We start from the raw sequence: 16,612 nt of genomic DNA, 5'->3' as shown, positions 1-16,612 counted from the left end.
AGTATTGGGGAGTACAAAAACATTTTTCAAAAATCTTCAAAGCAAAGAGTGTGTGTTAATGAGTCTAAGAATAGCTGCTTTCAATTAGAATTATTCTAATAATACATATTAAAAAATAAATATTTGTATATGACATGTTTTACGTGTATAATCTCCCCTAATCTCAGTGTTCTATCAGACCATTCCATTCCATTTCACAGAAAGAAATCTATTTGCAATAAATATCATTGTAATAGATTTCCCCAATTGTTAAACATTTAAAAATAAATTAAATTACTAGTCACATTTAAAAAGGAATGTAGAGATTATAAAATCCATTGAATAGACTATTCCGCATAATAGAGCAGAAAAATTAAGCCCTTTAGCTTTTGTTGCTATTGTTTACTTCTTTCAACATGGAGATTTGAATGAAAAGCAATTTACAAGGAACTCTGGAATGTCAGTCAAGTTGCTTGTAAATCTGGAACCTTACTGTCTCCTCCAATCACTATCTCTACACATATTTGGAAGATGGTATATCTTTGAAGAAGCACTTTTAGAGAATACAACGACATAGATTTTGGCACAGTGAGGTTGAAATGTTGATGTTTCTTGTCACATGTATATTCATAACTAGGATTTAGTAATTAGGATTCCTCCCTTGAATGATTTCACACATTCTATGCTGAAAAGCTTAAATTTTACTGTACTTAATTAATTTCATATTGATAAAAATAGTTTGACTGATCTTTGAGGCTTTTTTAAGCTCAGCTAATGAGGTTACTAGATCACAGTGCTTGCACTGTGACTGTTTGAGAAATAAAGATACAAAGAAATTCCTTTTTATTTACTGTTGACTAATACAAGATTATTATTATTTGTATGTTAAAACACTCACAGATATCAATAAATATGAGGTAGAACTGAAGACTAGGCATGGCTATTTTTACTGTCTTATGCACACTTAAAACCATTTTATTGAGGTATGACTGATATAAAATAAGCTGTAAATATTTAGTGCATACAAATTGATGAGTATGCAATAAGTATATACCTATGAAATCACCACCATCTATGCAATAAACATGTCCATCACCTCCAAAAGTTTTCTCCTGACTTCTTTATATTATATTATTATTGTTTTTAATGTTGGTGTAACTGTTAGTTATTTTGTGGTAAGAGTACTTAAGATCTATCCTCTTAGCAAATTTTTAAAGCATACCACTTATATGAGTAATCTAAAATAGTCAAAGTTATAGAATCAGAGTAGAATGGTAGTAACCAAGAGCTGGAGAGAGTGCGGGAAACAGAAAGTACTGGGCAAAGGGTACAAAGTTTCAATTACACAACATGCATACTTCTTAGAGATCTACTCTACAGCATAGTGCCTATAGTTAGTGATACAGTATTGAATATTCTTCACAGTATGCTTTGACAGCTACTCTCTTCAAGAGATCAAATCTACTTTTCTACCCCATGAATCGGGTCTTGGCCCATGTGATTTGATTCGGTCAATGAGACATTAGTAAACATGACACAGTGGTTTGAAATATGCTTGCAAATTAGACGGTGTCATATAGTCTAGACTACTGAGCGATCAGATGCATGAGCAGGTTAACCACACTGCCTTTGCTAGGAGCCAATCATCTGCAGCATGGCTGAGACCCCAAATGACACCATCCAGTCCTACTCTTTAGACTCTCTTGGAGACTACAGAAATCAGTTGAACCTGCCCAAACCAGAAGAAACATCAAGCTGACTTTCAGAATTGTGAAAAAGAAATTTCTGAAGTTTTTGTGTTGTTATCATTAAGTTAATAAATTTAAGGCTGGTTTGTTATGGAGTTAAACCTGGAGAAGGGCATGACAACCTACTCCAGTATTCTTGTCTGGAGAATTCCATGGACAGAGGAGCGTGGCAGGCTGCAGTCCATAGGGTTGGAAAGAGTCGGACAAGGTGAGTGACTAACATTTCCATTTTCAAAGCTAATTAGTGCACTATATAATGAATGCATATTTAATATACTATGTGAATTGAATTTCTGTAACCAGCATTTCTCTAGTCTTAAAACACACACACACAAATGTACAAATGTAATTCACTCCTTCCTGAACTTCTCTTTTCCAAGTTATCTGTCATTTTTTTTCCCTCCTTTTCTTCCTCAGTTCAGCCTCTCAGAAAACAAAAATAATAGTAATTATCTAATTTTCCTCCTGTACAAATCATTTCACATCTTGTTATTATAAGACAGATTACCACACTACTTTGTTAAAGATAACTTTCATTAGCATTAAAAGAAAACTTATCCTCCATCCATTTCAACCTACACCTTCTCTTGCCTCTTTAGTGCATGCTTCTCAGAATTTTTTCCTTGCCTTAGGACTCATTATTATCTACACAACCCTTGGGTGATTATTTTCCTTCTCCAGAGCTTCAGTTTCATCCACACTTAACTTTTAGCTCAGTCATCTTTCTTAAACATCTCCATCTGAGTGTGACACAGATACTTGAAGCTCAACATGTGCATTACTTAGTTCAGTATTTCCTCACTCTAAACTGTACTCCCTTTTTAATTAGTACCCAAGCAAATGGCAATATCATCTACTCCATAAGCAAACAGGAAAGCTTAACTATTTCTTCTAATACAAAAGATTTAATCATTTACCAATTTCTATACATTTTATTGCCAAAAAATTTTGAATCTCTCATCTCCTGTTGATGCCCTTCACTGCTGTCTTATTTTGGGTTCTAGTTATATCAGTATTTTGTCTAGATGAAACATTTAGAATGCTATTCTTAGTCCATTTTTTCCCATAAACTCATAACCAGTTCTGTTTATTAATATCTTATATCAATATTGTACATTTGTTACAAATAATAGACTGGTATTGATATTTTTAACTGAAGTACATACTTTATTCAGATTTCCTTGGTTTTTACATATTTTTTTTTCTTTTGCAGAATCCTATCCAGGCTCACTTATTTATTATGCCTCCTTAGCGTTCCTTTCTGTGACAGTTTCTCCAATATTCCTAGTTTTTATGACTTTGAAAATATTGAAGAACATGGTTCAAGTGTCCCATAGAATGAAAAAATGGGATCTTTATGACATTTTTCTCCTAATCAGACTAGAGTCACATGCTTTAGGAAGGAAAACCACAGAAAGGAGGTGCCATTCTCATTACATTATATCCAGGGTAAATGCCATTTCTTCTGATACTGGCCTTATTCATTACTGGGTTGATGCAGTCCTTATCAGTTTCCTCCACTGTAAAGCTACTTTTTTAATCCCCCTTTTCCATCCTGTACATTTTGGAAACAACTCACTATGTGCAGTCCACAGTTAAAGAAGGGCGAGTTACATTCCAGCTCCTTGAGAACATAGCATCTACATAAATCATTTGAAATTTACCTACATGAGAATCTTGTGTATTCTTTTAATTATTCAGTCACTTATTTATATCAATATGACAGTTATTGGATATATATATATATATGGCTATAAATCCATAGCTATATATACATGTCTATAAATACTTGTGATATGTAACCATTTGTATCTACATTAAGCTAAGCATGAGTTCATACTGAAGTCTCCCAACTCTAAACCATTATCACTTGGATCATTCTAGCCTTCTTCTCTTGCTCATCGGTGACCTCTCACTTCAACAATGAGACAATTGGCTCCCACCAACCACCATCCATTGACTTAATTGTTCAACTCCATGTATGAGCTTTCAGAGTTGCTAATACAGAGAAATAGCATTCTTAACTAGAGTACAGTCTCAAAAACAGTTTGCTTGAAAGTTATGTGGATCAGTCTCTTTTTTTCCCCCTACTCCCCTAAGTAGAGGTTGCTTCATACATTTGGAATGCATTTGTAATAGAATCTTTGTTATATTCTGCATTTCACCCTGAGATCCTCTAACCTCCTAAATTATTATTACTTTTAATTAACTTTTTATTGAAGGATAATTGATTTACAGAATTTTGCTGTTTTCTATCAAAGCTCAACGTGAATCAGCCATAGGTATACATATATCTCCTCCCTTTTGAACCTCCCTCCCATCTCCCTTCCCCTCCCACCCCTCTATATTGATACAGAACCCCTGTTTGAGTTTCTTGAGCCAGACAGAAAATTCCCGTTGACTGTCTATGTTACATATGGCAACGTAAGTTTCCATGTTACTCTCTCCATACATCTCACCATCTCCTCCTTTCTCCCTATGTCCATAATTCTGTTCTCTATGTCTGCTTCTCCACTGCTGCCCTGTAAATAAATTCTGCAGTACCATTTTTCTAGATTCCATATATATGTGTTAGAATATGGTATTTATCTTTCTCTTTCTGACTCACTTCACTCTGTACAATAGGTTCTAGGTTCATCCACCTCATTAGAACTGACTCAAATGTATTCCACTTTATGGCTGAGTAATATTCCATTGTGTATAACATAAATCAAGGCAAGATCCTCTATGACCCACCTCCTAGAGTAATGGAAATAAAAACAAAAGTAAAGAAGTGGGACCTGATTAAACGTAAACGCTTTTGCACAGCAAGGGAAACTATAAATAAGGTGAAAAGACAACCCTCAGAATGGGAGAAAATAATAGCAAACAAAACAACTGACAAAGGATTAATTTCCAAAGTATAACAAGCAGCTCACACAAGTCAATACCAGAAAAACAAGCAACGCAATCAAAAAGTGGGAAAAAGACCTAAACAGACATTTCTCCAAAGAAGACATACAGATGGCTAACAAACACATGAAAAGATGCTCAACATTGCTCATTATTAGAGAGACGCAAATCAAAACTAAAATGAGATATTTTTAAAATTATGTACATTAAGGTTTCCTTTGTATTATAAGTACTATTGGTTTTGATAAATGTGTGTTATTTTCCCACCATTACAGATTCACGCAGAATAGTTTTCCCAAACTGAAAATGCCTGTGCTTCCTTAACTTATTTAGTGATTCCCTGACACCAAGCCCTGGAAACCACTCATCTGTGCACTCTCTATAGTCTTTCCCTTTCAAAAGATCATATATAAAAAAGAAACATACAGTGTTTAACCTATTCAGACTGGTTTCTTTCACTTAGCAATATGCATATAGTATTCGTTCATGTGTTTGCATGCATTGACAGTTCATTTATTTTTATTACTGAGTAATATAGCATTATATAAAATTTCTACACTTTATTAACTTATTGAAGAGCATCTCAGTTATTTCCAGTTTTTGATGATGATTATTAAAGTTTCTGTAAACTTTTTGTGTGTGGGTATTTTGTGTGCCATCAATTTTAAAATCAGTTAGGTAAATCCCTGTAGTTCAATTGCTTCATTAGAGGTAAAACTATTTAGGTTTGTAAACGCTGCGATACTGTCTCCCAAGGTGGCTGTACCATTTTGCCTCCCTACCAGCAATTAACAAAGTTCATGTTTTCTGCATGCTTAAGAGCAACTGGCATTGTTTTTTTCTGGATCTTAGCCATTCTGATATGTATAATGGTATCTTATTATTGTTTCAATTATGAGTGTATTTTTAATATAAAGTTGTATATCCCTATGAAAGCTGTCAAATTTTCATTGCTCCAATAGCCAGTTTTTAAACATAACATTGTGTAAGAGTTCTATACTTCCCACTTAAACACAGAAAAAACACTCCATGCATTAAAAAATGAATAAAGAGAACAAAGAGCAAACACAATCTGGGTCTTATTTTTTAAATCAGTTTTGCTGGTTCAAATAACATCATCAACATAAAATATGCTTACGACCTTGATAACCTACATTATCTGTAATAACAATCAAGTTACCATGCATAATAGGTCCTGTAATGTGACACTCAAACAGCTAACCAGGAAAAAAAAGTGAACAATAATAATAAAAGAATAATATATACTGAATGCAAATATTGCCAAGTACAAGGGCATTAATAAGGGCTGTACTTCTAGAATAATTTGTTTAAATAAGAAGGTGAAGGTGAAAGAAAAGTTTTGAAAATAATTACCTTTGATAAGGTATCCTTTCAAGTATATAATCAGTTTTATTTAAACAGCAGATTAATTCATGTTTTAAAAATAACTAATATATATATGCTTCATATTAAATGCAGATGATTAAAGATCAAATCTTATGCAAAAATTAGAAATGGCCTGTGTTTTTGGCATTTTTGTCTTCATCGATAGTATTTGAATAGCAACTTACCTCCAAGCTCAGGCTCATTTCACTGGAAAGAACAGCACCTAGATTCCCTTATGAGCTGCAAATCTAGCCATCAGGCCATCAAGGACACCACCTCAGGCTGACAAATTTTGGCTTTCCATGACTAAGATAAAATACCTCCTTTGAAGTGACAGTTTATTGTGGGGGGATAAGTTGGGTCAGTACATGAAAATAAAACTTTGGAGTTATATTACAACCTATCACTCTTCCTCCATCTAGCATCATCATTTTATTATTTATTAATAAAAACATTGGATACCAGTTAGAATTACAATTTTGACAAAATAACATATTGCATGGAACATACTAGAACTAAAGTAATTATGTGCTGTTTATTTGAAATTCAGTCTTTATATGTTTTATCCCATCTTGTAAATCCACCCCCATTCCTCTCAGTTACTTTATCAGTTCAAGAGGAGAATGGTACTGACAAGAGGAAAGGGAGACCAGCTCATCAGAAAAGATGATAATACCGCACAGAAAGCACCTGATAGATAGGATATAGTATTTAAAGAGACCGTATCTTTTGTAAGTAACTATAATCATGATGGACCAGGGTGTTCATTTAAACTTTGAATGTCTGAAACCATTCACTTATTTCTCATGTTCTCACAATTGTCTCTACCCATATTTTATAATGATGGTTTAGATTGTAAATTAAAGTCAATAAGATGGGATGGATACTCATTTTACTAACATTTATATGACATTTTTCTACGTACCTTATTATATGTGCAGTGCTAACAGAAGTTTAAGTGTTGTTCTATCTTTTGTTGTATAGGGTGAATCATGATATAAGTTTAAATGAACACCTGAGGCTGTATTTAATGAAAACCTTTATATTTTTATTTGATACATAGGCAGGCTTTTTTACCTGAAAGACACCCAGTGATTGACAGAAACAGAATAAGTTTCCAAGAGGAAGCCATCCTTGGTGACTAGGATTGCCTGTGTCCCAGTGTATTTAGCAGCTCTGATGTTTCTTCATTAAAAAATGCCCTGTTGAGACAGATAGTACGTTTCAAAAATTGAGAAAAGAAAATAAATGAACAAAAAGACGAACAAACAGAAACCAAAAACTCATAATAAAGAAATAACTTTCAGTGCCAAGGTCAGATTAATATATACTTGCATATTGACAATAATAATAAAATTTCCATTAAAATGAATGCACAACACAAAAACTTTGGAAAAGTGATAAACCTTCCCTATCACATTTATTTATATTGAATACTCCCTCACAGATAATAAAAACATCAGGTTCTAATGGGGATGATTTTTTTCTCACAGGGAATGTATAATAGCTATATTTATTATGTTAGACAAATTACTGGAGTAGAAATATAGGGTAGAATAACCAGTTACATTAATATATACTCCTCTAATCTAGAACATAACTAATGATCAGTTAAGCAAGTGATTTTACATACTGTGTCTGTAGCTCATCTAAACCTCCATAGGGATTTTTTTCATTTAATTATTAATGTCAACTGCCTTTGTTTATAACTACTGTGATTATCTGTACTGTATTATAGTTCCCTCTTTTTGTGAGTTATTTTCTCAGCATCCTTTGCTAGCCAGAACCTAAGGGAAATAAGAATTTTCATGAATATTTAACACTTTTTGTCTAATGCCATTTTTATAACAATAACTAGTATAGCACATTAATATCCCTTGATTCCTTTATCTGTCCTGAAACACACAATAAACATGAAAATACAAAGTTTCAGCATAAAACTTAATCCTCAAAAACTTGAAAATATGCGCTAGAAACTCTTATAATAGACAAGCAATGTCTGAGTTTTCAGGCGTCAGTCATCGGTGTCCTTGGCCAAAAGCAACTAAATTGAGAAATAACTGTACAGTGTGTTGATTTTAAATAACAACTGCTTCTTTGCAACTGGTTCTTCCCAATAGAATTTGAGGTCATCTCTTTCATTCAGGAAACATCTTAAAAATATAGAAAAGCATTTTTACCCTAGTTAGGTCAATTCAATATAGACAGAGCCAAAGAGGGAAATCTCATTAGTGAGTCTTCCACTCAAATGTTAGTTTCATTTCATTTATATTTTAAAATCTAAGCCTTCAAGATCTACTTCAATCACAAGGTGAGGGATCACTAATGGAGAAAAAAGTTAATGAGTTATAAGACTTGCTTCATAGACACCCTCTTCAAAAAGATACTTTTCATCATTTTTTTTCAAGTAAATATCAGAAATAAATACGGTTTGAAGCACAAAATGACCTTATCACTAATTTTTATAGTTTAAAATACTTTCATTATTTATACACTGCTTTTTACCAGAAAGGAAAGAAGAAAGTCAGTACTTCACACATAATAGAGACTTAAAGTTGTTATAATAACAATTATGATTTATGAAAACTGCATATTTAAATTAGTGAATTATCGATCCATGACAAAATAGGTCTTTATCAAACTGTGTGAGTTCTGAGATATTAATACAGTTTTGCTTAACCTATTTTGATGAGCTCAGTCCACATCTTGAAAACTGGCACTTTTCCTCTCTATTTACAATGTCTTCTGATGTCTCAGGGCTTCCCTTGTGACTCAGCTGGTAAAGAATCTGCCTGCAACGCACAAGACCTGGGTTTGATCTCTGGGTTGGGAAGATACTCTGGAGAAGGAAAAAGCTACCCACTCCTGTATTCTGGCCTGGAGAATTCCCTGGACTGTATAGTCCATGGGGTCTTAAAGAGTCAGACACAACTGAGCAACTTTCACTCTGATGTCTTATTCCTCATCAAAATGCAAATATTTTCAGAGCATTTATATGCTGTACACTGCAATTATCAAAGAGAAAACACACATGCATGCATACATGGTCACACACCATCCCCACACATACACAGAAGTTAACCATGGGCTATGAGGCAAATAAGGGCTTCCCTGGTGTCTCAGTGGTGAAGAATCTACCGGCTAATGCAGGGGATGCAGGTTTGATCCCTGGGTCAGGAAGATTCCCTGGAGAAGGAAATCACATCCCACTGCAGTATTCTTGCCTGGAGAATCTCATGGACAGAAAAGCCCGGTGGCTACGCTCAGTGGAGTTGCAAAGAACTGAACATGGCTTAGCGACTGCAGAACAAGATGAGGCAGATGAGCAGGGCGATGCGAGTGCAGCGCAGGTGCAGAGCCATCAGGAGAAGGACATTGGTAAAGACGCAGGATCTGGGGAGAGTGCAGAAGTGTCCAGCAAAAATTCCAGGAGATACTGAGCTTAGACAAATGTCTTACTTTTGCACGGGACAGAAATGAGCACCTGGATGAATAAATCCATATCAGACAGTGACTCACACTGTGAGAAAATCAACCCAGAGTGAAGGGACAGTAAGAGGGCAGAGAGAGGTTATTGCTATAAGGGTTCATGGAAGGCGTTGCTGATAGATGACATTCAGGTTCAGTTCTCGTTTTCAACATGGCATTATAGAAAAATCCTTATATTCCAGGCACATTTTTAAGTTCTCAAATAAGAATAGTGAATTTTATAACCAAAAGAATACATTCTATGTTAAAATTTCTTCAAAGAGAAAAATATCCTGTGTTTGTGTGTGTGGTTGTGTGGGTGTATTCATTTTCAAACATCATTGCTTAGTCTTTGGGTCTTTGGAACATGATAGTTCTTCAAAAGCTGTTCTTTTTTAAGATGCCTAACTAAGAGGATTTTTTGCTCACTTGCTTTCTTCTCACTCCATGTCTCAAGTAAAATAAAAAGTAAATGAAATAATCTGAAATAAGTTTGTATATGCTTCTCTGGAAAATACATTTATTCTATGTCTTTAATAAAATATGTGTATCAAGGTAATAAAATAATGTAAATAATCAGACATACATTAATGTCCTACTACATGACAAGTTAAATTATAATCAGCTAATAAATGTTACTAAAGCATATTAGGATATATATTTTAGAAATACCTTAATGGAAACTGACAGTTGTACCTTAAATTGTTACTTATTAAGATTGAAAAGTCATAAATAATAAATTACATATGACTATTTGGATATCTTCTTTTAAATAAACTTTTAAAAATAGGTTATTTCAATGTTTATTATACATACCTATTTTCACTTGTGATACTCAAATAAAATGTATGAAATGACTTGTTCCTTTGCATTTTTTCCTAATTTAATGCAAATATTTGCAGGTGAAGTAAAAATAAGTAGATCATTGTATTAATATTAGGTCATAAATTATAAATAATACATGCCTTGTGCAGTTGAATGCATAGGCAAGTATTTAAAAACATCACACTTTAATTGGACTCTGAAATAGGATTGCTAAACATATGTTATATAAAAATAAATCAAGTGACAGTATGCTGCCACGTGAATGAAAGCTAGCTTTTCTTCTTACAGACACATATAGGAAATTACCTAGTTAATGGCCTGTGTGTGTGAGTGTGCATAAAGAGAGGAAGGTATGGAGAGAGAGATTTCTATCAACGTCTACCAATCTCTCTTTTACATCAAAGGTTTCCTTCAGTTTGACCTCTGACTGGTTATTCACACAGCAGTCAGAATTATGTTTTCAAACATAAATCAAGCTACATAATTTCCCTGTTTCAGTGGTTTATTCTTAAAATAAAATCCAAATTCCTCATATAGCATTCAAGGTCAAACCCAATTTGGCCCCTGCCTAAATTTCTGATTTCACCTTTGGGCATCCGAGATTCCTACCAGGCTGACTTCCTTGCTGCTCCTCATTTAGCCTTGTCCCCATAGTTTCCTTTGCCTGGACCCCTCCACTATCAGTTCTCTCCAGACTATAGAGCTTTAAGTCAGTGAAGACTCTTTATCAGGTCTTTCTCGATCCCTTTAAAATAGCCACCCCTTGCTTCCTGTCAGCCCTGTCACTGGCTTTCTTTACACTGCCCCTACTTTCTTCTTACCAATCATTAATGCTTAAAGTTTTTATATTTTTTATTTACTTTTAAATTAGCTTTTTATCCTACTGGAATGTGATATCAATGAAAGCAAGATTTTTTTTTTCTCATTCATCTTTGTAAACCCAGCATCTAGAAGAGAATCTGGTTGGTTTTAGTAGATACTCAGTTACTGTTTTGAGTAATAATTATTGAATAAACTGGAACCTCTATTGAGTAAATAATTTGGCACAAACTTATACAAGTAGAAAAATTATTATCCCTTAAATTTCCATAATACTGACAACAGCTACCATGTATGAAACCCTATGTATGAGGCATTATATCATGGACTTTACTTACACAACCTCTATTAATTAACTTGACATTACTTATTGATCAAGATAACTTTCCCAAGATCATACAACTAGTAAAAGTCAGAGCTGGTGTTGACTTACAAGCTACATCATCTCTTACAGAATTCTCCAGCTATTTCTACAAAAGTCTCAAGAAACCCCTCTTATCTGATACAATTGGGCTGGTATTAAATCAGTAAAAATATTAAAAATTTTACACACACACATTAAATGTTGTCATTTAACTAATACTATTTAGCCTTATATCCTTTGACCTATCTTATTACATAGGAATGAGATTTTCTTCTGTTTTTCAATATTCTGGTGAAAAATTCTTTATTTTATCTGAACATTATATAAGTCCTTTTAAATAGAAGTCTTCTCTGTAATACATCATATATAATTTTTAAATTTCTTTAGAGTAGTATAGGATATGTGATGTTGTCTAATGACAGCATCCTTGAGGTTTCATTTTATACAGTTATCTCTCACACACCTATTTTATAGTATGTCATAGGTCACTCTTTATTGTTTGTCCAAGACCATTAGCTTTTATTTTGTTTTGTGCTTTATCTTTTTCTTAATGCTCTCATTCTTGGTACAATCATATATCATTGATTTGCATTATGTTTCTTTGAATTATCTGATCAGATCAACATCTATGACCTCTACAAACAGATAAGACAAAATGAACCTTTGTAAGTATACAACTTACACAGTGGCAGTGAGTAAACTAGAGGTGTTTACTTAACCATCAGCTTCTAAATAGCTACAAATTATTTTCATTTAAAGGGGCAATAAAGGCTTTTAGTTACTTAGCAAGTTAGAACAACAGAAATCGAGTAAGGTTCTGTTCAGTTAGCATTTGACAGGCTGGGTGTAAATTTTAGTGAAAACAGTAAGATGATTAACTGTTTTCTTTTTTTTTTTCCTGTGTAACTTATTCTCCACCTCAACAACGATTCTTGCTAAGGTTAAAGCTAGTGGCACTTTTGCTGGAAGATAACCTTTAACATTTGAGTAAGGCCAGGGACTTGTAGAAAAGAATCATTAAAAAAAAAAAAAAACTTTATGGGAAGTTGTATTCTAGATGTCCTTGAAATTTTCTAGCCCAAAGCACCTGTACGAAACAATAGAAAATAAAATGCAGCAGAAGACCTAGCAAGAAAAAATAAAAAGAATGTGTGTTGGCCTTGTTATGTTTGCTATCATATATCTCTTGAGGACCAAGCAACAAAGTCAGGAGATGGATACACAGTACTCACATTTCAAAAATAATCAGAGTGAATTATGACATTGTGAATCACAAGGACTATAAATTATATTTTGTATCCTGGATAAAGTGGTAGGGGTTGTAGATAGAAGACTGAGCTCATAGTGTTACATATATTGATGGTATTATATTTTAATGGTTTTCTGTCAGTTCAGTCAGTCAGTTCAGTTCAGACACTCAGTCGTGTCTGACTCTTTGCGACCCCATGAATCGCAGCACACCAGGCCTCCCTGTCCATCACCAACTCCAGGAGTTTACCTAAACACATGTCCAACGAGTCAGTGATGCCATCCAGCCATCTCATCCTCTGTTGTCCTCTTCTCGTCCTGCCCCCAATCCCTCCCAGCATCAGGGTCTTTTCCAAAGAGTCAGCTCTTCGCATGACATGGCCAAAGTACTGGAGTTTCAGCTTCAACATCTGTCCTTCCAATGAACACCCAGGACTGATCTCCTTTAGGATGGACTGGTTGGATCTCCCTGCAGTCCAAGGGACTCTCAAGAGTCTTCTCCAACACCACAGTTCAAAAGCATCAATTCTTCAGTGCTCAGCTTTCTTCACAGTCCAACTATTACATCCATACATGACCCCTGGAAAAACTATAGCCTTGGCCAGATGGACCTTTGTTGGCAAAGGCGTGCCTCTGCTTTTTAATATGCTATCTAGGTTGGTCATAACTTTCCTTCCAAGAAGTAAGCGTCTTTTAATTTCATGGCTGCAGTCACCAGCTGCAGTGATTTTGAAGCCCCCAAAATAAAGTCAGCCAATGTTTCCACTGTTTGCCCATCTATTTGCCTTGAAGTGATGGGACCAGATGCCATTATCTTAGTTTTCTGAATGTTGAGCTTTAAGCCAACTTTTTCACTCTCCTCCTTTTCTTTCATCAAGAGGCTTTTTAGTTCCTCTTCACTTTCTGCCATAAGGGTGGTGTCATCTGCATATCTGAGGTTATTGATATTTCTCCTGGCAATCTTGATTGCAGCTTGTGCTTCTTCCAGCCCAGCGTTTCTCATGCTGTACTCTGCATATAAGTTAAATAAGCAGGGTGACAATATACAGCCTTGACGTACTCCTTTTCCTATTAGGAACCAGTCTGTTGTTCCATGTCCAGTTCTAACTGTTGCTTCCTGACCTGCATACAGATTTCTCAAGAGGCAGGTCTGATGGTCTGGTATTCTCAACTCTTGAAAAATTTTCCAGTTTATTGTGATCCACACTGTCAAAGTCTTTGGCGTAGTCAATAAAGCAGAAATAGATATTTTTCTCAAACTCTCTTGCTTTTTCGATGATCCAGCAGATGTTGGCAATTTGATCTCTGGTTCCTCTGCCTTTTCTAAAATCAACTTGAACATCTGGATGTTCACGGTTCATGTATTGCTGAAGCCTGGCTTGGAGAATTTTGAGCATTACTTTACTAGCGTGTGAGATGAATGCACTTGTGCGGTAGTTTGAGCATTCTTTGGCATTGCCTTTCTTTGGAATTGGAATGAAAACTGACCTTTTCCAGTCCTGTGGCCACTGCTGAGTTTTCCAAATTTGCTGGCATATTGAGTGCAACACTTTCACAGCAAAATCTTTCAGGATTTGAAATAGCTTAACTGGAATTCCATCCCCTCCACTAGCTTTGTTTCACAGAAATGGTTTTCTGTAGTATGTTTCTAATCACAATTCAGGTCTATTTTTCTCATCTAAGAATTTCTTTTGATCCCAACAGATTTTAGAGATCTGTTGATCTGCCTATGGCAAAGCATACAGCAAAGTTTTAAGAAGGGTCAGCACTAGTCTTCTGAGACTTCAAGCCAACTTTTAATTTTATTTTTATTTAAAACACAAGGGTAGAGAAAGATATGACTCAACAGTAATTAATACTACATAGTATACTTAATGGAGACAGGGACCTGAAAAAAACAAATGACAATCACACTAGGAATTTGGTGTCAGAAATATTTTGTAATCTCTGTTGCCTGGTGATTGGTATAAGGAAAGGATGGAGGTGGAACGGTGGCTAATTGAGTCTGACACCAGCTTCCATGAAAATTCGGACAAGACTTAAGTCAGGATCAAAACAGAAGATTTCCCTTCAGTAATTTTGGAAGTAGTGAGGTGTTAGTTGCTCAGTTGTGTCCAACTCTGCAAACCCATGGACTGCAACCAGCCAGGCTCCTCTGTCCATGGAGTTCTCCAGACAAGAATACTGGAGTGGGTAGCCTTTCCCTTCTCCAGGGGATCTTACCAACCCAGGGATCGAACACACATCTCCCACATTGCAGGCAAATTCTTTACCATCTGAGCCATAACCTTGTACAAATAATATAAGATATATTGTAAAATATTTTAAATGCTTCAATGAACTAGTTTAAAAGGAATAACTTATTAAAGGTCAAAACTAACTACAAATAGCAAGTTGAAAAATGAAGGTAACTTTCACTGTGAGACTATTCATCAAATTTCACTGAACATTAGGCTGATGTTCACAACTTCTCTGGGAGAATGGGACCAAACTCAAAGCCTAGGGCCCACATAAAATGGGTCTTCAAATAGGAAACTCCTTGTATCTGGGATTTTGTCCATGGAATTCTCTAAGCAAAGAGTACTGGAGTGGGTAGTCATTCCCTTCTCCAGGGGATCCTCCCAACCCAGCGATCAAACCCAGGTCTTCTGCATTGCAGATTCTTTACTCTCTGAGCCACCAAGGAAGACCTCAAGATTACAGTGAAAGTGAATTAGAAATCTCTCTCCAGAGGGATACTCTACCTAGAGAATAGTAAAGGAAAAAAAAAAAAAATCAGTCTTAAACCATGAGACTGAATGGAAAGGAAAACAAAAATTCTTGGTGAAAAGTTAATAATCAATATTCACAACATATACAGGCAAACAAAACACAATAAATGAGAATCAAATGAAGCAATAAAAGTCAGAATCTGACCTGCAAAGAAATGACATTTGACTTTTCTGGCACAAATCATCAATTATATGTATTTGATCTGTTTTTAAATATAAAGACACTGGCATCATGAAAAAAAAAAGAAATAAATAGAGATGAAGAAATTATCTAGAAAGTAGCCAGGAAATCAATGGAAAATAAGACAAGAAGGTCAAGAGAATGAAGCATATTGTAAGAATATTTTATATACCCAAATAAATTTCCAGAAAGAGAAAAATAATAGGATGAAGTAATATGGGAAGAAACAGACACTCGCTAAAATTTTCCAGAACTGATGAAATTTATCAATTTTAAAATTTATAAGAGTAGGGGAAAAAAGCAAGAAGAATTAAGACCCAGACAAATTGTAGTCAAAATGCTGAACACTCAAGACAAAAAAGAGCGAGAGGTTAAAAGAATCCTTCATAATAAAAATAGGAAAATCAGACTCACATTTGAGTCAACGACAGTAGCAATGGAATCCAAAAAACATTAGAATAATGTGTCAGTAAGAAGGAGCTGTCAATCTGAATGTCTTCACTGGAAAAATGTATACTTGGGTCATCTACCCATTTTAAAAAATTGAGTTGTTTTGCTTGTTTGTATGGTATTGAGTTGAATAAGTTATTTATATGTTTTGGATGGTGGTGGTACTTTATTGTTCAGTCGTGTCTGACTCTTTGTGACCCCAGGACCTGTAACCTGTCAGGCTGCTCTGATCATAAGATTTCCCAGGCACCAATACCAGAGTGTGTTGTCATTTCCTTCTCCAGGGGATCTTCCCAGACCAGGTGTGGAAACTGTGTCTCTTGCACTGCAAGCAGATTCTTTACTGCTGAGCGACAAGACCAACACATTTTGGATATTAACACTTTTATAGATTTGTTGTTTGCAAATATCTTATCCCATTCAGTAGGTAATTTTTTTTTCATTTTGTTGAGTTTCCTTTACTGTGCAAAAGCTTTTAAGT

The 16,612-nt window shown here is 34.8% G+C and overlaps 1 protein-coding gene across 2 annotated transcripts in view; it reads right to left on the bottom strand.

Annotated features, from left to right (window-relative positions):
• The window catches only part of CNTN5 (contactin 5), a 1,548,293-nt gene that overhangs the window by 868,512 nt on the left and 663,169 nt on the right, over positions 1 to 16,612 (bottom strand). For both annotated transcript variants that reach the window (XM_020891379.2, XM_070473663.1), the window contains exon 3: positions 7,083 to 7,207. In XM_020891379.2, the coding sequence (XP_020747038.2) occupies positions 7,083 to 7,137 (55 nt within the window). In that variant the 5' untranslated portion in view covers positions 7,138 to 7,207. The remainder of the gene's footprint in view (positions 1 to 7,082; positions 7,208 to 16,612) is intronic.

The sequence above is a fragment of the Odocoileus virginianus genome, chromosome 10 (genome assembly GCF_023699985.2).
Source record: "Odocoileus virginianus isolate 20LAN1187 ecotype Illinois chromosome 10, Ovbor_1.2, whole genome shotgun sequence".
Lineage (NCBI taxonomy): Eukaryota > Metazoa > Chordata > Mammalia > Artiodactyla > Cervidae > Odocoileus > Odocoileus virginianus.
This window is presented reverse-complemented; position numbering and strand designations above follow the sequence as displayed.